The 25,344-nt window shown below is 37.7% G+C and overlaps 2 protein-coding genes across 2 annotated transcripts in view; one reads left to right on the plus strand and one right to left on the minus strand.

Moving 5' to 3' along the window:
- Positions 1-745: 745 nt before the first annotated feature.
- On the plus strand, positions 746-11,404 carry CHDH (choline dehydrogenase; the record flags this gene model as incomplete). The annotated part of the gene is made up of 7 exons (XM_082487698.1): positions 746-1,499; positions 1,959-2,110; positions 6,151-6,280; positions 6,937-7,071; positions 8,241-8,383; positions 10,224-10,326; positions 10,903-11,404. The coding sequence occupies 7 exons, from the start codon at positions 746-748 to the stop codon at positions 11,319-11,321; spliced, it is 1,836 nt and encodes a 611-aa protein (XP_082343824.1). The 3' UTR covers positions 11,322-11,404.
- Positions 11,405-17,764: 6,360 nt separating this feature from the next.
- CACNA1D (calcium voltage-gated channel subunit alpha1 D) overlaps positions 17,765-25,344 on the minus strand; it is a gene marked incomplete at both ends in the record, with an annotated part of 205,029 nt that continues 197,449 nt past the window's right edge. Inside the window, 4 exons of the mRNA XM_082487992.1 lie at positions 17,765-18,058; positions 19,039-19,359; positions 20,129-20,250; positions 24,217-24,380. Coding sequence (XP_082344118.1) covers positions 17,765-18,058; positions 19,039-19,359; positions 20,129-20,250; positions 24,217-24,380 — 901 coding nt within the window. The remainder of the gene's footprint in view (positions 18,059-19,038; positions 19,360-20,128; positions 20,251-24,216; positions 24,381-25,344) is intronic.

The raw sequence follows: 25,344 nt of genomic DNA on the forward strand, positions 1-25,344 counted from the left end.
GGCCATTCCTACTCAGCCTGAGGATCTGGTGGTACTAGACTGTAACTGTCCTCAGAGCACTCCTGCAGGATCTGGTTTCAGTAATAAGGTAGAAAGCCAAGATGAACAGGTTTTGCTTTTCCTATGTTAGGAGAGACCTCAAAACCCAGCAGTTTTTCACTGTTACACATGTTTTGTAGAGATGTTGTCCTAGATTTTGTCTGGCAGAAGCTACAGTGGGCATACTCATAATTTCCATTGTCGTGAATTCGCTCTGCGGTATCACTAACTGTCACAAACTTGCAGAGAAGTTTATGAAATTGTTGATTTTCTTAAATTCTTACCTACTAGAGGCAGATGAATGGAGACTACAAGGTGAGCAAGGGTTTCCATCCTTTATGGTTTGGGCAAATATGTGAAAATGTGCTTCATGTATCTATCTTGGGAACAAGAAGCAAATCAAAATCAGGCTGCATATAATGCAAAATAATGTGCCACTTGATTTGGTGGATAGACTGCCTTAAAAGAATAATAAGATGGCAAGTTTCAGACTAAATGTTTATTGTTTTATTGACATTGTTGTTAAGCTTTTGGATAGTGAGAATGGGTAAAGTATACCAGTTTTACCTGAAAATGACTGACATTTTGGACGTCATGCACTGTATTAGTGCTTACATCTTAATTAGGATTTTTGTTTGCTTGTTTTTCTAGGGTGAAACACTGGATTTTTGTTAGAAATTCTGCAAGAGTGATACCATCAGTAAATATGTCATACTTGGTGAAAGGAGTTAAATGTTGCAGTCCTGTGAATCAGATGCACAAAGTAACAGGAACTCTGTTTAAAGCACACATATTAAAGAACATATTGGGCATCAATGAACAGCGATTAAAAATTTCACGTACATCATCTCAACTTAGTTCTGAAAAGGCAAAGCCTTACACTTATGTCATTGTTGGAGCTGGATCAGCAGGGTGTGTATTAGCCAACAGGTTGACTGAAGACCCTCTCAGTACTGTACTACTTTTGGAAGCAGGCCCTAAAGATACCCTTCTAGGTAGTAAAAGACTGATGTGGAAGATTCATATGCCTGCTGCATTAACATACAACCTCTGTGATGAGAAATATAACTGGTATTACCACACAACATCACAAAAGCATATGGATAACCGAATTATGTACTGGCCCCGAGGAAGAGTGTGGGGTGGCTCCTCTTCTCTCAATGCTATGGTATACATTCGTGGGCACGCAGAAGATTATAATCGATGGAGCAGGGAAGGGGCTATAGGATGGGACTATGAACATTGCTTGCCCTATTTTAAGAAGGCACAGACACATGAACTGGGGCCAGATCAGTACAGAGGTGGAAATGGACCCCTGTATGTGTCAAGAGGGAAAACAAACCATCCTCTTCATCATGCATTCCTGGAGGCAACCCAGCAAGCTGGGTATCCCTTCACAGATGATATGAATGGCTATCAGCAAGAAGGATTTGGCTGGATGGACATGACTGTACACCAAGGTAAGTCATAAAGTGATCCTTAAGTAATTGGTATTTCTGACCCACCAGTGGTACTTTTTGAATAATAATAAGTAATTTTGGAATATGGACATATAATCTGCACTGAATGCCATTTGCTTGTTTAGATTACTGAACAGCTATGGCAGTTTACACCCTGTTCGTTTAACAGTGGCTTGCCCTATTTTAAGAAGGCACAGACACATCTAGTGTGTGTTTCATTGAAAATTGCAAGTCTTGATTCATAGTTAAATTTGGGAAGGAGAACAGGTTTTCAGTATGTCATTGTGAAATTTGTTTTGTTAAAATAGAATCTTTAGTTATTATATCAAATCACATTTGCCTTGAACTCTACAAACTATGAAGGCTTTCCCTCTGTAAACATCCTGATGGTTATTGGCCAAAATCTTGAAGAATACTGAGCATGACTATTTTGATGTTTAATGTAAATATACATTGCAGGTCAAAGATGGAGCACAGCTAGCGCTTACCTTCGCCCAGCCATATCACGCCCAAATTTGTCAGTTGCAGAGAAGACACTTGTAACAAAAATCTTGTTTCAAGGAACAAAATCCATTGGTGTTGAGTATGTGAAAAATGGGAAAAGGGAAAAGGTAAGAGATTTTTATTTTCCAGTAAGAAAGGTATGAGTCAAAGCAAACTAAAATTTTTATTTTAAAACAAACTTTTACTAAAAGTGGCGCTTTACTATGCAAAATGCCTGCTTTTCTGATGCTCTGTTGTTGTCTCTTCCAGTATATGATTCCTTGTCAGTTATTTTACAGTAGGTAATATTTCAACTGTATCGATTTAGAGATTAACATCTCCATTATCTTTCCATCTCTCAGTATTGAGGGCACAAGCCATAACTTGATGTTATGCAAGAGTGTTGTGTAAGGTGGCTGGAACCTATGGTGCAATCATGCACTGTCTCCGTGTATTGACTAGTGTGCTGACACGCTGATGTTTCTGAAAAACAATTCTGAAAATGCTGTTCTGGGATTGGAAATTCTGTAAAAGATACTGAAATCTGAATGGCTCAAGGGATAAATAATGAGTCATTCTCTTCTACATTGCCACTATGTATTGAGTTTTGGGATAGTAATGATGAAACGTAACAATGAAATGTTCCTTATGGTTGGTTGTAGAATGAGTATTTTTCAGTCTCAGTCCAACTTCCACTGTACATGTCGTCATGTCGCAGGAAGCTTGCATTGCCATTAAAACTTATCTCAGTGGATAAACAGTTCATTTTATGCAGCTTTCGATCCCTTGACTTCTGTAAGATCTAAACCATTTTAATTTCCCTTAACTCTTTAATATTACAGCTGATTATGGAGTATGTAACTAGAAAATTGCCTAAAAAGGATTTGTAGGTTAATAAATTCAGTTATTTAGTCACAAACAATTATAAAACAATTAAAAATTGTAATAGCAATATCCTAAACAGAGGACAGTACAAATGTTGATGGTTTGAGTTCAGTAAGGCTTACAAGACAACAGACAAGTGTTCTGTGACTTGAACACCTGCTAAAAGTTAAAATGCAATATAAAGAAACTCTTCTTTCATTTTCTAATGTGCAGATCAAATCTGTTGTTTTCTAAATGGATTGCTAAAATGATTATCATTAACAATATAAAACAGAAGTCGCAGAAAATTTAATTGATTTCATGAGCTACTAAATGCTTGCAAAAACAGTGTCTCTACTTGCTGTTCTTGTGCCATTATCAAGATTAATTTGTTGAAGAAAGTCTGGTAAAACTAATTATATATGATCAAAGGCTTTCTGAATACTGGACCACTTTAATTGCAAAATTCTGTAATTGCTATGAATCTTCATACATATTAATACATGTATGAATTACACATAGTGAATTATATATATTTATAGCATATATCATAAAAAGTACACCTTTAAAGTATTTCCCTTCTTCCCCCCCCCCCGCCCCTTGCAATATTAAAATTGCAGGACTTGTCTGCTTTTAATTTCTGGAAAATTTTATACCTGTCAGGTTGAAAAAGCTAATGATTTTATTACATTATGAACATCAAGATGAGACACTTGATTACATTAAAGCATTTTCAGTTTTACAGTCTTTTTTAGGTAGGATCTCTTTTACGTCAGTAAAAGTTAAAAGTTCATCAAAACCCGATTCAAGCATGATTCAAAACCTGTTCAAACCAGTGGAAAGACTTAATTGTTATTTCAGTAGACATTGGGGCCCCAGAGAGCTCCCAGGACTCCAGTGAGCCCTCTGACAAAAGTAGGGAAAGTAGACTGAACATTCCTGGGGTTTCTGAGTTCAGAGTCAGGCAGAAAACTGTATTTAAAGGGGAAACATATTTTTAATGTATCATAAACTAAATAACCCATAGAAAAAAGTTTTAAAGTCAGTTTTTCCTCTTTGCATGCTAGCCTTAAGCACATTGAAAGATTGTATATGGGCTAGGAATAACTACGGTGCTGACTGTGCAGTGTGTGTAGACCAAACAAGCATCATTTGAAAGCTACCTGGAACAAACTGGCACCAGTTCGGTGTGTACCATAGAAAATACAAACAAGTTATATTTGTGTAACATGCAAAATACAGATCTACGTATTGATTCCGCAGTCACAGATATGCTGTGTATTCGTCTTAACATAGGAGTGATTGCCCAGAGACAAGAATGAATAAGAAATATCAGCAGTGGCTATCTGTCAGCAATATCAGAAAAATACTGTGGAAACAATTTATCAAAATTTATCTTCTTACTACATTTTGATCTTATTACTAGCAGCAATCTCATTCACCATCGTTCTGTACAGCTGAGGCGTCATTCAAAAAGGATAGGATTACTACAAGTTAATATGCACTCCATGCTAATCTGTTAATGCTTCACCGTACTACAGGAAAAAATATTACTTTTAAATGTTGCTTTAGAAGCTAAATGTTTCATCTAAAGTAAAAACAAGCAGCTACTCATGATAGCACCTTACATTCTACGAAAGTGAAGAATGCAGTCGAGTAATACCAGGTACGTTTCCTTGAACCCTTGCAGTTTTTGCTTGCTAATGAGAGGAAGTTTGGGGCACAATCGTGTGCCTCATCTTTTTTTTCCTCACTGTGGCCACACTGTTATATTAGAATTCACAAATAAATATAGTATTACTTTTGCAAATGTGTATTAGTTTAAAATACACAGAGTGGTTGTTGAGGCCCCATCCCTAGAGCTGTTCAAGGCCAGGCTGGACGTGGCCTTGGGCAACCTGGTCTAGTGGGAGGTGTCCCTGCCTATGGCAGGGGGGTTGGAACTCGATGATCTTCAAGGTCCTTCCCAACCTAAACCATTCTATGATAACATGGGACTAGCTTAGGTAGTATTAGAATTTGCATTAAATATAAATTGTTGGTAATTTTTTGTTTCTTCTTTGGTGCAGTTGTTCTTTCATAAGGACAGGTGAATCTTGAATATTTTTTTTTTTCTAATATGCAAGAGGTACCATTCAGTTTGTAATCAATTGCCTAACTCAGTTTGTATACAAAAGGTATCTTAGAATTCAACAGGCAACATATGTGCGACTAGGGAGGATGTAGTGCATCCAATGTGTGTGTGTTCATGAGCCAGCTCATTAGAATACAAAGGAATAGTTTGAACAAGGTTGGGTTCACCCACATCATCCTTTTTCAAAGAGTAAAGGGAGAAGGAGGGGAGTATCAATATTTTCTTTCTCCACACAGTTTTCACTTTTAACAGTGAAAAGCACTAAGGGTTGGGTGTAGTTCTGATCCTAAATTTAAGAGATGTGGCAACAGGGAAGAGGTAGCCCCCAGATACAAATGACACAATGATTTTGGTTTTGCTAAATGAGAATATTTTGGGGCAAAAATCCTTGGAAAGATGACGTGCCAAAAATACTTGCAGAGAAAGTTCTAGAAAAAGAACTATCCAGCACAGAAAACTGAGTCAAAGATGGAGGAATAGTTTAGCAGCTGATATCGTGACCAGCTCTGGGCTCAGACTCAAACTGATGAAAAGTCTGTCAGCAAAACAGAATTATATGTATGCCTGCAGTCAGGGCCTTCTTGCTAGTGTTTTAGTGGCTGAGGGGCTTCTGAGGACTACAGTGAGATAAGAAACTACACATTGGTCTTGGTTCAATTAAGAAAATAAACTCTTGAGCATTTTTCAGAATTATCACAGAATTATCAGAGTTGGAAGGGACCCCTAGAGATCATCTAGTCCAAAAGCTGAGCTAGCATGTCTCTGAATTAAAAATCTTCTGTAGGCATTTCAGTTTTAATTTACAAACTGTCACTGAAAATTGAAGAGATGCTTAGCTGACTGATCCAAGCGTCATAGGTACTTTTTTCCTGGCAAGTAGCACAGGAGTTTATTGGCAGCCACGGTACTGGCTGAGCTGAATGTTTGTGTGCCATACAGTTTGAACGGATTGTAAACATGGGAATAAATACAGAAAATATCAGTGACAGCTTGATCATTTTTCTCTGTATAAACTTCTGGCAAGATAGGAATACATTTAGAATGAAAAAAATATGAGGGAAAGGTGTCTAATCTGCACCAGAAGAGCATACCTGAACAGAAGCTCTTGACGTTGCTTGCATTCAGATCAGGCTGAATAATGCTAGGACTTTTGTGCTCGTTTCCTTTTAGGCTTTTGCCAGTAAAGAAGTTATTTTAAGTGGAGGTGCCATAAATTCTCCACAACTGCTTATGTTGTCTGGGATTGGCAATGCAGATGATCTAAAAAAACTGGGGATCCCTGTTGTTTGCCATCTTCCTGGTAATTTTATTATTTCTTTTAACCTTACATCTTCCTATGGATGCAATTCAAAGACTATTAAATGAAACAAATCCATGAAATTCAGTTGTCTTTATGTCAGATTGTGTGGACTGAAATCAAGTGTTACAAATCAGTGGAAACACGCATGGATTTTAGAACTGAGCAATAAACTCCTACACTTTCTTCACTACATTTGATAGTGAAAAATGCCTTTCTGAAAAATGCCATTGAGTACTTTTAAAGCAGCATACTTATTTAGAATTTTGAATGAATTTTGATCCACAACAGATTGTATGAACTCCCACTGTTGTATATATTCAAAGACAGAAGGAATAACATGAACTTTTCCTTTAAACTGGAAAAGCTAGTACTGTATTTAGAAGTCATATCTGGCAATTTTAGAACAAGTGATATGTCTGCCATTTAACTTTCTATTTTCATTCTCGTTGTGCTATGTTTATGTAATACCTTATTCTGTCATGAGCAAAAGGCAGATATAATTCATGGTCTTGGTCTTGGTCATCACTGCCCTTCTAAGAGGTTAGTTTAGTTCCCATTTATGCTGGTTTTTGGTTGTTGTGTATAATTGTTCTGTGTGAAATAACTTTTTTTCCCTTCCTTTCTTCTCCTTCCTCCCCCTTTCTACTCCCCCCCAGGAGTAGGCCAGAACCTTCAAGATCATTTAGAAGTGTATGTTCAGCAAAAGTGCACCAAACCTATTACTCTGTATAATGCGCAAAAGCCAATTAACATGGTGCGGATTGGTCTAGAATGGCTCTGGAAGTTTACAGGTATGAAACAAAGTATGCAATCATTCTACCATCGATAGCTTTAGGATTGTTGCAGCCTTTTATCTATTAATTTCCAAGTCTGGGAGTCTGAATATATAATTTTTTTCATGTCCTGGCAAATAACTGGAGCTTGCAAATTGTCTTGAACTATTTATTTTTTTCTAAATTGGAATCTTTTAGAACAGTTGTTATATCTTAGGTAATAAGGGAGGATTCTATACACTGTTTTTTAACATTATTATATCTCTCTCAGTTTAGGAGAAACTACATTTAAAAATCTTGGTGTCACTGAGAAAAGATGTTGTAAAAACATTGAGAAAAAAATCTATTTGAAATAGATTCTGCGTCAATAAAAACATATGGTTGAGCTGAATTAAGTTTTCTGTATAATTGCCCCAAAATAATTAGTTTGTTACTCTGATTAGAACCCTTTAGGCTTGCGTGTAAATCTGAAGTGACTTTTGTTAAAATGGCACACTTGTTTTACAGTAATCCAGCTTTAAGTTGTACTTTAAAAAGAATCTGTAAAAGTAGTCCTTGAAATCAGTAAAATAGTTTGTCTAAATTTGAGGGCTTCATCACTTGCTGAATTATCATGTTAGTAGTTGACAACTTACGGCTGGGTATGTGTGGCTTTTTCCCATACAAATAAATATTGAGGGCTGACTCATGGGTTTAAACAGATATGAAAACATATAATATAGGAGGCATAGCAGGGTCTTCATTGTTCCCCTTCAGGGTAGACACTGAGGATGGCTCTGCCTGTTACATGTGACTGATGGGATAACTATATTGCATGTCATGGAACGTGTAGTGCAGTAATATCAGGATGCTGCAGGGGGTTCTCTCCACACCTCTTAGGGTCCTGGGACCAAATCTGCCTCTGGAGTTAGACCCTTGGCCTGCCAGTTACACTGAGATAACTGTAACGTCCTTCTCTCAAATAAGTGGGATTTCCAAAGTTATGCATACTTACATTTGTCTAGTGATGAAAGCAGATGAAAGTAATGCATTAAATTACGTGCTCTTCATAATGGATTTACGTACCTTGCGATTTCCACTGTACGTATGACTTATTCATAGTAGTGAAACTGAGGGTTAAGAAGAAGTGGATTTCTTGCTTTTCAGAGGTCTTTTAATGGCATTTTCTGTTCATTTACACTCTCTAGGTGAGGGAGCAACTGCCCACTTAGAATCTGGTGGGTTTATCCGAAGTGAACCAGGGGTTCCTCACCCTGACATTCAGTTCCACTTTCTCCCTTCTCAGGTGATTGATCACGGTCGGGTTGCTTCCACAATGGAAGCTTACCAGGTAAATTTTTGTTGAAGAATGTATTCCAGTAATGTTCTGTAGTGATTAGCAAGGAGGCTTATGCTCTATTGTAGAATCATAGAATTGCTGAGGTTGGAAGGGACCTTTAAGATCAAGTCCAACCATTAACCTACCTTGACAAAACCACTTCTAAACCATGTCCCTAAGTACCACATCTACCCTTTCTTTAAACAACTCCAGGGATGATGAATCCACCACCTCCCTTGGGCAGCCTATTCCAATGTTTAATAACCCTTTCAGTGAAAAAGTGTTTCCTAATATTCAATCTAAACCTCCCCTGACATAACTTGAACCCATTTCCTCTTGTCCTATCACTTGTCACCAGGGAGAAGAGGTCAGCTCCCATCTCTCTACAACCTCCCTTCAGGTAGTTGTAGAGGGTGATAAGGTCTCCCCTCAGCCTCCTCTTCTTCAGGCTAAACAACCCCAGTTCCCTCAATCGTTCCTCACAAGACTTGTCCTCCAGACCCCTCACCAGCTCTGTAGCCCTTCCCTAGACACGCTCCAACACCTCAATGTCCTTCTTGTAGTGAGGGGCCCAAAACTGGACACAGTACTCGAGGTGGGGCCTCACCAGTGCTGAGTACAGGGGAACGATCACTGCCCTAGTCCTGCTCACCACACTATTCCTGATGCAGGCTAGGATGCTGTTGGCCTTCTTGGCCACCTGGGCACACTGCAGGTTCATATTCGGCCGTCCGTCCACCAACACCCCCAGGTCCTTTTCTGCTGGGCAGCTTTCCAGCCACTCCTCCCCAATCATGTAGTGCTGCATGGGGTTGTTGTGACTCATTGTGCAGGACCCGGCACTTAGCCTTGTTGAATCTCATACCATTGGCCTGGCCCATCGGTCCAGTCTGTCCAGATCCCTCTGTAGAGCCATCCTACCCTCAAGCAGATCAACACACCCGTCTAGTTTAGTGTCATCTGCGAACTTACTGAGGGTGCACTCGATCCCCTCATCCAGGTCACTGATAAAGGTATTAAAGAGAACTGTCCCCAGCACTGAGCCCTGGGGGATACTACTTGTTACTGGACACCAACTGGATTTAACTCCATTATAAGTACTGATAATTTGGCAATACACTGAAAAATACTTTGTTCAGCATAATACAGAAAAGCTGGCTTAACCTCCTACATTAGGGAAAAAACATCAACTTGTTATTTGATATTGCTACCAAAATAATGTTACTTTTTATCTCTGGGAAAGTAGGCAAGTATGGAATAGCTGTTTATTTGCATTACTGAATTACCATAGTGCTATTGATTAGGATACCATTGTGCTAGATGCTGTCCAAAACTAAAACAAGGTGTTCCCTGTTCCACTGCCATTTATACGGAGGTTTAAGTGAGAATGTTTGAGGCCACTCATTTATTCATTGGCAAAAATCCAAGCCCCATTTTTAGACTATGATCTTGATCCAAAAGTCTGTGCTAATGCTGGTGTCGTGTCACTGAATATACATGTTTTTTCTTGCTAATCTCTTTTCTTCAGCGATGATAGTCATGTGGTCTGATCGCTAATTGCATTTGAATGCTGTGCTGCTGCTAAATTGGAATGATTGTATTTTAAATTAAAAGAACAGCTGTAAGTTGATGATAGGTATATTCACTTCCCCTTATGGAATATCATGTTTACAACAAATTTATATAAAATGGAAAAATGTTCAATGGCATTTGCCAGTATCTCCCTTTAACGTTTACGTTTGCCTAATTTGTAAAGACTGTTCAAATTGCAAAAAAAAAACCACCCAAACCATACAGAATTTGGAAATACGTCTGGCAGGATTGTGTCACGAGTATAGTGTGGGTGTTGCAGGTCCACGTGGGACCCATGAGGAGCACAAGTGTGGGCTGGGTAAAACTGAAGAGTACAGACCCAAATGAGCATCCTATCATTGAGCCTAACTACTTGTCAACAGGTAAATGCAGCCTCTCCTTGCTCTGTCAGCTTATTCCCTGCCTGTTTCAGTAGCAGATTTTCGTATCTACCCAACACCAGTTCAGAAGTGCTAGTTGCTGCATTGTTATTTATTTCTTATTTATAAAAGTCAGTATCAAAAGAGGCCATTGTGCAAAGCACTGTATAAACCAAAAAGAATTCCCTGTTGGGAATGCAGTCAGAGTTCTTCGTGTTTGCTGCATCATGCTGTTTATTTCATCCCTTCCTCTGCTTGTGAAGGAATGGATCTTGTGTGCTGCTTTGTGCTGGGACTAGTGTCCTTGGCTAGACAGTGGGTATAGCGAAATAAAGAGCAGTTCTTCATAGCTCACCTATTCCCTTTTGGGATTGTGCAATGTAAGTTACAGTTCTGTTCACAGTGAATGTAATTACCTGTGACTTTGAAAAATATCCTACTTTATTATGGCTTTCAGCAATAAGTGAGAGACTTTCCTCCAGCCTTTTTTCTTTGATGCTATTTTTTTCTATTAAACATTCTGTATGTGTTACTAAATCAAGATTGTACTTACAGTTTTCTTATTTTCTCTCCCTACAGAAAGAGATATTTGGGAATTCCGCCAGTGTGTCAAGTTGAGCAGAGAGATCTTTGCTCAGAAAGCTTTTGAAAAATTTCGTGGGCCTGAAATTCTACCAGGAAAACATGTTCAGTCTGACAAAGAAATAGATGCTTTCATAAGGCAGAAGGCTGATAGTGCTTATCATCCTTCCTGCACCTGTAAAATGGGTCAGCTTTCAGATAGCTCTGCTGTAGTTGATCCCCAAACAAAAGTAATTGGCGTTGAAAACTTGAGAGTAGTAGATGCTTCAATAATGCCCAGTGTTGTCAGTGGAAATTTGAATGCCCCAACTGTTATGATAGCAGAGAAAGCTGCAGATATAATTAAGGGCCTCCCATCGCTTCAGGAGAAAAATGTTCCTGTATATAAGCCCAAGACCTTGGAAACACAGAGATAAACAAACCCTCTCACCCTTTCACATTTTTTCACTTAGGCTTTCATCAGCATGTTGGTATCTCATACTAAACATGCCAACTAAATAAATACCAAGCAAAACAACATATCCTATTAAAGCAACTATTAATTCGAACCATTCTCTTATATTCTTTATATACCTATTCATTCTTATATACCTATTCATTTTTTTAATCGGTTGGCTTAAGCTGTTTATTTAACATGACCTTTTGTGGTACAATTCAAATTTTTTTGTTGAAGAGAAGCTATTTCTAAATGACAAGACAGTTGTGCACATAAGCCACAAATACTATGCAATTGCATGAGGAATGGAAGAGATTAATGTGTGCTATTTTGAAAATCATTATGGTATGCCTTGTTATTTAAAAAAAGGATTTTAACTGCTGGGAGAGCGTTATCCAGGATAACAGCTAGTCAGTAATCCCCACATCCTGCAAAGAATGGTTAGGCAAATGTAAGCATTTATACAATTTCAAATTCACAGGCCAAAGTAGTATGTATCAGAATTCATAGGAGAGAGAGGAACCTGCGTGCAGCTGGAATTTGTCAAATGTAGTTTTTTATGAGAGGAATGCAGAATTTACAAATCCTCACTTAAAGTCAGATTTCACCATACTTAGCAGTCATAACAGTGTAGTATTCAGACAGAAGAGCTACATTGTATTTATCAGAAACTTATTTTTTGGAAAAAGGAGAACAGAAGCTGATATTTATAAAAATATACTGGAAAACTGGAATTTCTCCTTGCTTTTTTCCCCAAGGAGCTTAGTAGAATTCCGTTCACAGCTTAAGCTGATTTAGTTGTACCACTTTATCATTTAGCACAGTAAGAGATCTGCACTTCCTGTAATGTCCTTAAAGTTACTGGTCTTTCCTCAAAGATGAGCTTGCAAAAGATACTTCTCGGCAAATATTCTGAATGCTGCCTTACTATCACTCAAATTTTATTAAAAAAATTACAGCCAAGGTAGATTTAAAATGAAGGGTTACTCAAAATAACTGCATAAGGTCAGGTATTGATGATACAGGAAGAAATTTTTTTAAATTAGAAGGCGAATAACTTATTCAGTGAACCGATGCTATATTTTAGTTAGGACTTAAATCTTTGTTTTACTAAATTCAGATGTGCAATGCATGATACATTATCCTTCACAGCTGTTTTCTGTGTCAATCTAACTTTGAGGTACTGATTTTAAAAATACACCCAAACCTAAAGAAACTGAACTCATTGAATGAAATTGAACCCATTGAATCATTTGGATTTATTAAGTATTCCAAAATAACTTCTGACTAAGCAGCTGTCAAATTATAAAGTAAAAGCTGCTGTAGCCTAAGATTGCTTAGGACTTGTGGTAAACAGAATAAACTTCTTTTTTTTTTTTCAGAAAAAATGGAATTTTACACCATTTGAGCAGATTGTAAAAAAAAAAAATCTTGCTGACTCAGATGTTGGCTAGAGGGACAACTGCAGATGTTTAAGGCAGCTACTTCTACCTGGTGCCGCTTGCTGTAAGGCAGTGGTTGGAAGCCCTGCTGCTAACTGAGAAAAGGACTTAATTCATTACAATATCTGCGTAAAGACAAACAAATACTGAAGATGGAAGATGATAGCAGTGAATTCTGCTCCAAAAAGATTCAGGTAAACCCTTTCTCTGTGTGATGCATTCTTTTGGAATGAGGGGAAGAGCAAGAATATTTTAAGTCGTAGGTGATTGATTAGCTGTGTTAGTCAGATAGTTCATCCGATGCAACTCTGCATTTAGGGAAAGCATGAACTGTGTATGGTGTGCCTTCGTATGGCAAATAGTTTTTATTCAGCACCTGTACTTTTGAGATTTTCATTTAAAGCTATTCAGCAGGTATCTCAGCATCATTTGGAATACAAAATATTAGGATTCTCAGAATAATATATACTGGTGAGACTTACCACAGTTCTGTGCAGTTGCAAGGGGAAGCAATTTGGAAAGACGGAATACTGAAGTTCCTGCATTTGCAGATTTACATCGTGGGTTTCCACTCTAGGCATGCAAGACGGGAATTGTTATTATGCAACTACAGAGGATTAACTAGCCACTGTCTGACGTAACTACTGAACACGCACAGAGCTATCCTCAGCTATGTCAAGCTCTAAAAGATGAGGAAACAGTAAGGTTAGATACACGTGCCAAACTGCATGTGTGTCATGTTCAGGTACACATTGCTGCATTGTGCAATCCGATAATTGGGCATTTCTTCTGAAACATCATCTTTTCTTGCAGTTCTAAGCATACATATAGACACCTTGCAAATTCCTCTCCTTCTAAACATTTTCATTGCTGTGAACTGCAGTTGGTTTATTAATTTAGGCCTCACTGCTATAGAATGTTGAGGCAGTTCATGACATTCCTTTGATGCAGTGCTAAAGAAATAGCACAGGTATCTGAAAGTTTTGTTGCCCTGGGGAAATCTTTAGGTAACATCTAGCTACCCTGAGTTTCTCCTGCATTGTCTGGTTGCTGATACTGAATTCCTGGTAAAATTGTTCTTACTTCTGGCAGAGCCGAGTCTGCTAAGGGATGCTTAGAACAGGTACAAGATATTCTAACATGGTCTGTGGAGCACTGGCAGTCTGCTAGCTAAAATTAACCAGCTTTAGCACCTTATTGGATTGCAGAGCACAGGCTAAAAATTCAAGAGTTTTACTTACAAAATAACACAGTGTATAATTGAATATTATTCCCAGTTCTACCCAGATATAAATTTTGCTGTAAATGCACTGATGATACTACATTATGTTATTCAAAACCAGTTAACTGTAAAAGCTGTTTGATATAAGAATTTGGAAGTTACTAGACCTGCCAGCATGGCTTGAACCAGCAGTGGTACAGCGAGTAAGAACACCAGCATTTCCATGATAATAGCTTGCTGCAGATGCTGCTGACACAGTTGGAGGTCTCTGGCTGGGGACAATGAGATTAAGAAAGAAAAGTGACTAAAAAAATGTTTCTTTTCTACACGTTTCAGTTCAAGTTGCTTTAGTATGAGAAGTGCTTTTTAAAAGCAACAGAAAATAGCAGTATTTATAAAACTGCATTATATTTAATTTATGTAAGGCCGCTCGAGGTTTTGTACACCAGAACATTTGATGTTTCTACAGCTTAAAATCCTTTCCAAGTGTCTGATTTCAATTAGTCTGCAACCACATGAGGCAGCTATATAAACACCACAAAACTGGAAAGTGGGCTTGGAACAAGCATTTCCTATAAAATAAACATAGAAACATATTTTGAGAAATAATAAAAGCATTTATGCATTTTTTTAAAATTATAGTTTAAATGAAGAGTTATTGTAGAGACAACACAAGCATATCTTATTACAGTATTATAGTTTTTAGTTTCTAATTTTGTCATCAAAGCTCCAAGAAAAGACACTGTTCAAATATGAATGCATTTTATATATTCACTTTTTCAGTAAATTTACTTCACTGTAAAAGAGTTAGCTTTGTTTAATTCTTTACTAATGTTTTCTGTCATTACATACATTTATAAACAAATCTGGAAATTCATGAAATATGCTTTAATTGGTGAGATAACTTCTAGTTTTTCTGTATTGAGTAATTAATATGATTGGTAGTATTCTAAGGGTGCCAGTTACCATGTAGTTGTGCATATACTGATTACTTTTTTTCCATATACTTCTGTAATAAAACTGAACAGGTATTCTATGTATCCATATATATGTTTTCCCTTAAACCATTAACTATATAGAACATGGTCTGTAACTAAATTTGCTTCATTATTTGTTTTTGTAAGGACTGTTTTCTCATAAAATAGCATATCTGCTCTAAAGAGTCTCAGACTACTGAAAGCTAAGGACTAACCACACAAGCAAGAAAATACAGTGAAGTCAGCATATTGTTTTGTCTTCTTGGATAAATGATTAATTAAAAAAAAAAATTGTCAGTCAGATCAATCTGCCAAATTTCCTCCCCGTCACCCCCCCCCCCCCCCCCCTTTTTTTTTTTTTAATGTTTAACTCCAGTTACCTTTAAGGCGGTTTTCAGGAGTGGGTATACCACAGTAAGTGGCACTTTGAAAACTACTCATTGTTATTTCACAGTGATATCAGATCTGGAAAGCTCCATTTTGGTCTCCTAAAGTTTCTGTATTCTGGGAAAGTGTAACAAAGTGACTACTGCTGGGTGACCTACCCAAGTGTTTCCTGGCAGACAAGCATGAAAGATTTGACACTTTAGGGCATTGTAGTCACATTTTCCTAATTTTTTCCATAGATCTGTATCTAGGAAGTAGTAATTCCCTAGATAGCAGGGGAGTAATAGTATCCTTTTTCATATGGATATCCCAATCACTTCATTTCTTTCTGGTTAACAGCAATCATTCATAAAAGACTTGCACACTACGATAGCGTAGACTGATGACTATATTCCACACATTCCCTCCCATTCTTCAAACAGTGCAAACAGAATTTAACTTTTGGAGCTTCCTGGTGAAAAACTATTAGTAAAAGGAGTCCCAAGTATAATAAAATTATTACACAGTTTTATTTTGAAGAACATTTTGCATTTGTTTTTATACAAAATGATGTAGGTCAAGAAATAATTTACAAACCTTATCCTGGCATTTGAAATAAGAATGATTTCAGAGGAGGTCTGTAAGCTATTCATAGGAAACTGTCATTATGTACAAAATGTTTATTGACATGTTTTAAACATCACATTTGTAAAAATGTGAACTGGATTGCTATCTATCGTATGAACTACAGGTAAAACCTGATAAGGTAACTTGTTAGAACAAGTCATTGTTATCCAGTGCTAACAAAATAGACAGTAGCTTTCAGTATTTTTTGATTTTCCTCCAAGGTTGTATTAGCCTCAAAGTCATTTCAGGGTTTACTGCATTGTGAACAATATCTAAGCCCTCTCTTGATTGCATAAAAATAAATCTTTGAAATAGTACACATAGAACAACAGAAAGGTAGAGGCAATAAAATAGCATACTTCTTGTATAGTCAAGGGTTTTGGTTCTGTGAATAATCATTTTACCATATTTCATTTCTTTCCAAGCAGAGTAAGTAGTACTGAAATAAAACATTTTCGTTTACCTGTGAAATATTTTCTGCCCAACATGATTCCTATCAAAGTAGGGTATGTAAGTAATATAATTTGTCAAAACTAATTGTCTCATAACCAGTAATATCCTGGCATGAACTTGCCAATTTTTTAATGCTTTAAATATTAATTTTTAGCATGGGATTAATACAAAAATAAAATTACAGCTTATTTTTTCATCAAAAAAGTTAAAATAACTTTTTTACCTTTCCGAGTATAAGACTGTAAATAGTCAACTGTGCATCCCTTATGCAGAGAGATTAATTTGACTCAATTATTAAAAAAAAAAAAAAAAAATCTGTCTGTTGCCAAGTTCCAACTTGACATTTTATCCCAAAAAGAGATTTACACTGAGAGGTGGCTCTATTTAAATATTTATGCTATAGATCTATATATTCCAAGTAAAAATACTTATATCTAGAATTCTGTGGAGAGTTACAATAATTAGGGTCCATAAATATTGCTGCAGTTCAATTACGGTACAATAATTACAAAATATAGAACATCTCTTTACAAATACAAATCATTGTATATTACAATTAATTTACAATAATTTCTACTATATAATTTTTAGCAAACTATCTTATCTAATTCTACTATAACCTGGTTGCAAGTGCATTAGTAAGAATGCAATTATTCCAGTATATTTTGCCCTTAACGTGATAGTCATAAAACAGACTATCTGAATGATATTTTCCTATGTAAACTGGTGTTACATATGACAGATTATTCTTTATATAACTTCTTTTTCCAATGATCTCTAACAGCATGACAAACTGTGTTTTAGAAGAGCATTAAGAAAAGAAATCAGGAGGCAAGTTTGAAAACAACGTTAGAATGGATATGCAATGTGTAGCTGATATGCTATCGAGTACTGAGGTAATGACATTATTGGTTGTCATCACTCGTCTCATGTTGCTATTTCCCACACAATTTTGTGCCAGACTTACACAGACATTTTCATTGACAAAATCCTGCTCCACTAGGAAGGACAGCAGCTCAAGGCTGAAAGACAGGCAAGATATTACAGCTCAGAATCCCACTCTAGCCCTCAAAAAACTGATTGTCACAATCTGCTTGGTTTCAAAATAACCTTATTCCTACAGAGGAACTGAAGATTCTGTGGGAGGAGACTTGACATACTGCAGCTCTGATCACATTTCGGCAACCTGGAGATAACAAATTTATTAGTTATGGCTTCCTTGAGGTGTGACATCACTTGTACAAAACTTGATTGGTTATTTACTCCAGCTAGTGCCTAGCATCTTTAAACTATGAGGCACTTTTTCTGTTATTAAAATAATTTTCCATGTTAAATACTATAAACTCGTAATGCATATCATTTCATCAGCTAAATCTTCTTCATATCGTCCTGTTTCTGGTTCTTCATCACTGTAGCCAGGACCAAAATCTTGAAGTTCATAATCTTGTCTGCTTAAAATGGGAAACATATCCCCATTGGTCCCATTGCTAATATTTCCATTGAGAAGATTACTTGCTGCACTTTCCATCTCATCAATAGTCATGTCACATGCATCGGCAATCTCATGTTTTGTAGCTGAGACAAATTTAGGGTCCTTTGCATACCTTCCTAGGCCTTCAGATATAAGTACCTGGCAGATGGAGGGGAGAGAATGGGATGCACAGTGGAATTAGAAAAGAACAGACAGGTCATAGCAACATTTCTCATTTGTGGAAGATACTAAAAACCCCATGCTGAATCACTACTGCAACCCACAGCAAAACTGCCTGTGTAAAGAACACTCAAATGGCTCCAAACCCCACTGTATCAGTTATGTGACAATGCAACTGATAATGCAGTACATCTGACTGTTCTCTTTAGAAATTTTGGAGTAGTCTGTGATAAACAGCAATCATCAGGCTGATACGCTAAAGACAACTGTTAATGTATCGTAAATGGTGCAGTTAGAACAACTGCCTGAAACACAGAATTATAGATATATTCTTGGTACTTTAGCGTACAAGGAAGAAAGATGAAGTCCCATCTGCAAATAAAATTTAACAAAGTATATTGTTTAGCTCATAGCAATGGAAAGGAAGTGATAGATGGAAGCAAGAACAGTAACTCTGATTCAGAACTGCTATATACTCTTTATCTTCAATTTTTTTTAATATAAAAAGGAATTCTTAACATTCTTTAGTACACCTACAAATCAATCCTCTGCACTTAGTACACTGACTCATAGACCTCTTGTTCTTTTATTCAGGTTACTGCAAAAATGGTGATGTATTTCTATAGAAACAACAGAGAGAACAGGCATATGCATCAGCTCTTCCCTATCAGCCATTGTGGAAGGACACTTCGTAACTGAGCCTTATCTAGAAAACTTAAATTGAATTTCAAATCTCTTTGAAATCCCTCCAGTTCTCTGACACACTAATGTTAAGATTTTGATTCAGCAGAAATCCTTTACTCCATGACAACTACCAGTAAGTTCCCCTGTTTTGGGCTTTGAAACTGAAAATACCGCATTTTCAGAGAGATAATGTAGACTGAATTATATGGTTTTTTACAGTTAACAAAAACTGAACACACACTCTTGGCTACTTCAGAGGTTTCTGTAATACTTACCGCTTCTACCAAACTGTCTGCACTCCTCTGTTTGTCACTATGTTTATGCCTAAAGTCATTAGGTACAGTTAAATTGGCTGGTGTAAATGTTCGGTAGGAGATATCAGGGTCATCTGTGTACCAAGAGCTCCTGTGCAAGGAAGGCAGGCTGCCATTCATATGCTCTGTAGATTCAGCCCTGTCGACCTGGATGAGAGGCGTGTAATATGGAGTGCGGTCCCTGTTGGGAGGGGTGGCGGGTGGGGTGGCCCAGGAACGCGTTGAACGACTTGGTGAATGTTTATGAGCTTTGCTGGAATCCAGACCTGCAACGGCCATGACCTGGTAAGGGGAAGAATTTTAGAAGTAAGTGATTTCAAATGCTCAGTCATACTAATTTCTCATTTCAGCAGTTAGCTCAAACCAATTGTTCAGGCAGCAGCTATGCAAAGTTAATGTTTTCTGATGTTTAATGGTCGTGTAAAGGAGGAACAGGATTGAAATTGGTAAATTGACAGGATAAAATGGTATTTTTTCTATTATTACTTGTAGCACAAAATCTTGGTATTAGCATTAATAAAGAAAAATAATTGCTCATACAACATATTAAAGAAAGAAAGCAAAGTGTAGAAACATTCCTTCTGTCCTATAGGGACAGGATAGGAAGCTGTCAGCATTATCCAAGCATTCTGGGTGGTGTCTCTGGGCAATGGATATTGCCATCTTCTGATGCCAGCTCACGTCAGAGCTGGGTGCTGAGCCTCAGAAGATGTACTTGCCAATTTTCACAAATGGAGTCGAGTAACTGCATAGGTAAGGATTAAGAGACAGTTGCCGTGTTATGCAGTCCTGGTCGAAATTCCTTAGGGTGTCCTGACTCTTTGCGGACACTTAAAGAGTCATAGGGGCAAACTACTCATTTGCAATGTTTTGTAGAAGGTAGATGTTTGAGACACCTCACGTCTAGCAGCTACAAGCCTTGGCCTAGAAGTCAGGCACAGGCAAACTACATAATACCCTAGCACTGTCAAACAACAATGGAAGTCAGAAGTACAATATAGAAGCTGGAAAGATGTAATTCATTATTGGTTAAATAAGATTCTGTGTTTACCTGCTGTTGCATTAAGTGAAGTGGTAAAGCAGTGCGATGGTGGAAATTAGGAGAGAGTGGTATGTCATCTTGACTACTTTGTCGGCGGAGGCATTCGAAGTTAAAGGACGATCGTCTATTTGCTACAGGGAAACCATAATTCATTAGGAAAACAAAATACTTTTCTTCAAAGTCTATTATTTCCAGAATTCCAGTGTGAGTCAACTATCACAAATAAAAACATATCCCCCGGTAAGAAATAAGTTGTGCTAACAGAAGCAAGCGGCTGGTTATAAGATAAAGGATACATTATTCAGATGAGCAAACGCAGTCCTAGGTAGAAACCATATGAGCAGCCTAACATGACAGAATTTGAAGCAGCCGTTTCACAAAGCAAGCTTGTGTGATGCAGCAGACACTTAACTTCAGAGTTTTGCTGTAAACTGCTGTGGAGTTACAAAGATGAGTTTCTTTTTTCTTCCCTGGAGTTTTAAACTCTTCATTCTAATGAACCAGACTTCCCAAAGGAAATACCAAATCCCCAATTCCTTGTAAGCAGTGTGCAATATGAAAAACCATATCCAAGTCAAACTTGACTCACGCTGTCAATTCCTGACACTTATTCTGTTACTTTTGACAATGATAAGCCATGGTCTCTGCTGTTACATGTGCTGTTATTATTCATGTCTAGCGGAAGGTGTCCCAAGCCAGGGCAGGGGGGCTGGAACTAGATGATCTTTAAAGTCCCTTCCAACTCTAACCGTTCGATGATTCTATGACTCATGTAAATGCTAGAAAGGAAAAAGTAGAAATCTAAACTGGATCAAGATGTTTGGCTCATATGGAAATGTTTCAGCTGGTCTTGGTGAAAGCCTACAGTATGATGGGAAGCAGCGCATAGGTATCATTCCTCTGTGTTAGCATCAGTGTGAAGAAAGCCTGGATGCTGAACAGCAGCTGGAATCCAGATACATCCTCACAGCTGCGAGCACCATAGTGGAAAACTCGAAAGAGGTTGATGGTACAAAGCAACGATACAAAACTGTGCTCTCTTGAAAATTATTGGAACTATTCTTGGTGTCTTTTTTTCCAACACCAAGAATTTTGCAAACAGAATTGAAGAGTTACGTGCCATAGACTTAGCATTCCTCATAGTTATTACCGGACACTTAATGCTGGATACTAACAATCAAATTTCCTTAAAGAGCCATTGGACTAAAGTCAGCACCTCCAGGAGGGGATTCAGTTCGCCTCATGCAAACTTTTTGTCTCTTTCCATTGTCTCTATGGTAAATCCAAATACAGGAATGTAAGCCTTAGCTCCTGACCCTAACAAATGCTAAATGTTGCAATACCAAAATAAATAAAAAGCAAACCAAAAGGTCCCCACATCCAAAACAAGATGCCTCTCCCCAGGAAAGAGTCTGAAAGAACATCTTAATTTCTCAGTACACTTCTGGAGGTTGTTCAAATACTGTGGTGATGAGCTTGGTATAAAATCCTCTAGAAGGCCTGACACAGAGGTCAGTTTACTAACTACAATACTCAGCCATGGCACTGCATGGCACGTTAACTCGGACTGAATCCAGATGCTAGCAGAACTATTCAGTACAATGTTGCAGGTTTTTGTGGTTTTTTTCTTTCTTTACATGAGAACATCGAGCCTTCCTCCCCAGGCCAAACAGCCTATATGCTAGTTACAAATAACGGGTTTGAGCTTCTTTTAAAATCTGCTGAGATCCCAAGCCTCTAAAATTTCTCAGCTGTGATCCTGAACATTAAATAAATAGTTCTGACAGGAGGCCTGACTGCGCTCTTGTGACATGATACTGGTGTAAGTCAAAGGACTTTACTTCCTGCAGTACCCTTACGCAACTTAGATCAGAACTAGGTCCTCTTATCCTAGGATGTCAAATACCCTCTTATCTAGTACATTTATCTAATCTCTTGTACATAAGATAAAAAGAGTGAGCTTCCTCTAAAGAAATATCTGCTTAATGCTGTCATCAAAACTTTATCAGAAAAGTTAAATGAATCCCAAAGGCTGCAGCCATAGGAAGCCTTCAACCCTCCCCTCCCAACGCTTCCATGGGAAGACCTCAGAGGATTTTTAATCCTCTTTTATCCTTTTCTGCTGCAATGTACGGAATGGATATAAAAACATCTGTCTATTTCTTTGGCTTAAAATTCCTCTGCTATCAGAGAAACTTGTAGAAAGATGTACAGGAGTTGCCTTTTAGTCTCCCCTTTGTCTGCTGTCTTTTCCTTCTGCTACTGGACGAGAGCTAGCAGCTTTCTGTACGTTTCACTAGCATCCATCTGAGTTAAGTCATTTACTCTCTGTAGTACAAGACTCATTCTTTCTGCTTTTTCCCTCAGTGCCCCATAAGGTCAGAAAGCCAGATAGCAGAGAGCGTTACTAGTCGCAAGAGCTGAGTGCCAAAAGCGAGGATCCAGCACTTACAGCATTGCTGAAGAACGTTTCCTTTATTATATAATATGTTTTGCTGCTGCCCTTTACTACAGCTTTCTGTAGCTTTAAACAGTCTGACTGTATCTCAGATGTTGTATAATGATCCCATTATACTTTTCTCTGAAACACTCATTTTTTTAGATCTGAAATCTGAATCTATACCTGCATTTTCTTTAGGGTGTCTGAGACAGGAAAGGACTGAAACGCATTTTCCTACCTATGGGCTCCTTACAGTCATACTCCTACAGATACACGGACCATGACTCTGGCTGCCAGCTCCATCAGAATGAAAGATGACTCTAGTTTCGCTAGAAAGCCAATCCACCTGATAGCATACAAAATGTGGAGGCTCTTCCAGAAATGATCCTGTATTGTCTTGTCTGGATGGCACTGGTTAGATGGCATCATCCAAAAACACACGTGCAGACTTGGCTGTGCTGGCCACACTACCCATCCCAGTACTGTTAGGTACCCTGTGGGGTTGCATGGAGCTGAGGGTTGTTTCTTGTGCATCAACAAGAAACAGCCTTAGAAAGAGGTTTATTCTTCACAACCCCAAGTGCTTCCTCTCTGTGAAGTGTCTGAGGTCAAAGAGCAAAATCCAAGAGCTTTGAGTCTGTGCCTAGTTTCACCAGAGGATTAGCACTGCTAATCTCTGCAGTATGGCCTGGAACATACAAAAACAAAATTACAGGATAAGAAGCACAAGAGCTTTTAGAAATGCAGATAAAGCAATATTGTGCTTGAGATAAGGAGAAACCAAGGGAAAGATCTAAGGAGGAGAGTAAATGAAAATTAAAGAAACAGGAAAAAAAAAAGTATCCGTTGACAACACGAATTCAATCTATAAATTGAAACATTTTCTCCCTCAGAAGAAACACAGAGTATTAAGCATTGTTCCTGACATTAAAGTACCAATGTGAATCTGAAATAAGATGCTTAGCTCAGGATAACACTTATTTTTCACAGGGACTCCAGAAACGTTAAAAAGCTAAAGATGCTTCAAAAGCAAGGGGAAAAAAAAAAAAACAGCAACAAAATCAAAGCACCATTAAGCTCACTTTTGGTTCTCTTTTCCCTGAAAATTACCCTACTTCAGTCTCTAGTGTTTACTAAAACAGCACGAGGTAAAGATGTAAATGGCAGTGATTACAGTGTCATTAAGCGGCATGGCTTGGCTGTTAAGAGACGGAAGCGCCAGCAGGTGAGTCACTGCAGAGACAACGGCCCTGACAAAGGCAACACTGCACATCTGTAGGTGAGAATAAAGGGCACAGGGATTAAAAGCCTCTGATCAAAGTTTCAAAGCAAACTACTGCTGCATTCTATCTTGCTCTTTCTTCATTTAGCAAACCAAGTTAAAACTGGCAAATTTTTTTTATATCTATTATTGGATGAGTGAGGCAAGAGATATTAGAAAGACTGACTTGTGAGCTCGGATCCATAGATCCTTTGAGCAGTCTCTCAGGATGGATAGGTATTTATGCGTATCATACACTATAATCCACTAGCAACAGTAATCAAGAAAAGTCATGTTTGAAATCCAAGCTAAAAAGAAGCCTTTTTAAACTGGAACATGTATGAATGCATTTAAATAATTCTAGATTTGCAAACAAATTGTTCTCAATGTACTTACGTGTTGGTGTTGGAGGTAGCAGCCGTCTCCTAGGAGATCTTTTTGTATCATAACAGATCTGTGAATCATCTTCCTCAAAAAACCCATGTGGGTGATGGTAACCTTTTGGTCTCTCAAAATCTGCGTCATGGCAGTGATATCTACAGTGGTAATCATATATATGCCTGAGTTTAAAATACAATAAAGAAAATGTTATTTCAGTGAGTTTCTGTAAATTGATCTGTTAGATTTCTTCTAGAAGATTTTCAAATCTATTCTTTCTCCAGCAAGATAACCAAACATTACATTATGTAATTACAGGACTCAATTTTAAAATCCAGTTTCTGTATGCAAACCAATTTTGAGATAGCGAGCATACACTTATGTACTAGTATACATTTTCAATGAAGTTGTTCTTACCACTAAAGTGTAGGATCTCAGTTGTACATTGCTTAAAAAAACCCAACTCTGTTCTACTCGTGCCACGCTGTCTTGTGAACCCCGGGCAACGTGTGCCGCACAGCAACTCAGAGAATGGATTTAAGCCTTTTATATTCTGGATACTTCTCTTGTTGAAAATCAAATCTTGGAAGGGTGTTATTTGAATGTAATTATCGTGTAAAAAAATTACTGGCTTGACAATTCTGTAAAATTTAGCTTTTATGCAAATCAATAAAATGCAGATAGTGTGCCAATCTTGCCAGAATTCAGGTGGCGAAGACAGACAGTAGAGGAGGAGGAGAATTAAGCACGTCTGGCACTTGTGCATATGCACTTAAGGATCTAAAATAAAATGGCAATAAATCCCTCTACTTCCGGGCTGGACTTCCAAATAAAAATTTATTGACAGAAGTGGAGGATATTTTTGAGAACTTACTGAATTTATTCAGCAGAAGGGAAACACAGCTGTTATACGGAAGATGAACACAGTCTACTCAAGATCTTGTAAATGTGTATGTCTTTATAAATCATAATGAAAAGATAAGTATTATGGAATTAAAAAAAATCATGAGATGTTTGGGTAAAAGGTGCATTTAATTATTTTTTTTTAAAATAGGAAGCCTTTCACCACTACCAAATACAGGTTCGGTTCCATGACAGGTTGATAGTCAGAAAACACTGTAACGATCTCACATTTTAAAGACTAAA

This window comes from Vanellus vanellus (assembly GCF_965231255.1).
Source record: "Vanellus vanellus genome assembly, chromosome: 9".
Taxonomy (NCBI): Eukaryota; Metazoa; Chordata; class Aves; order Charadriiformes; family Charadriidae; genus Vanellus; species Vanellus vanellus.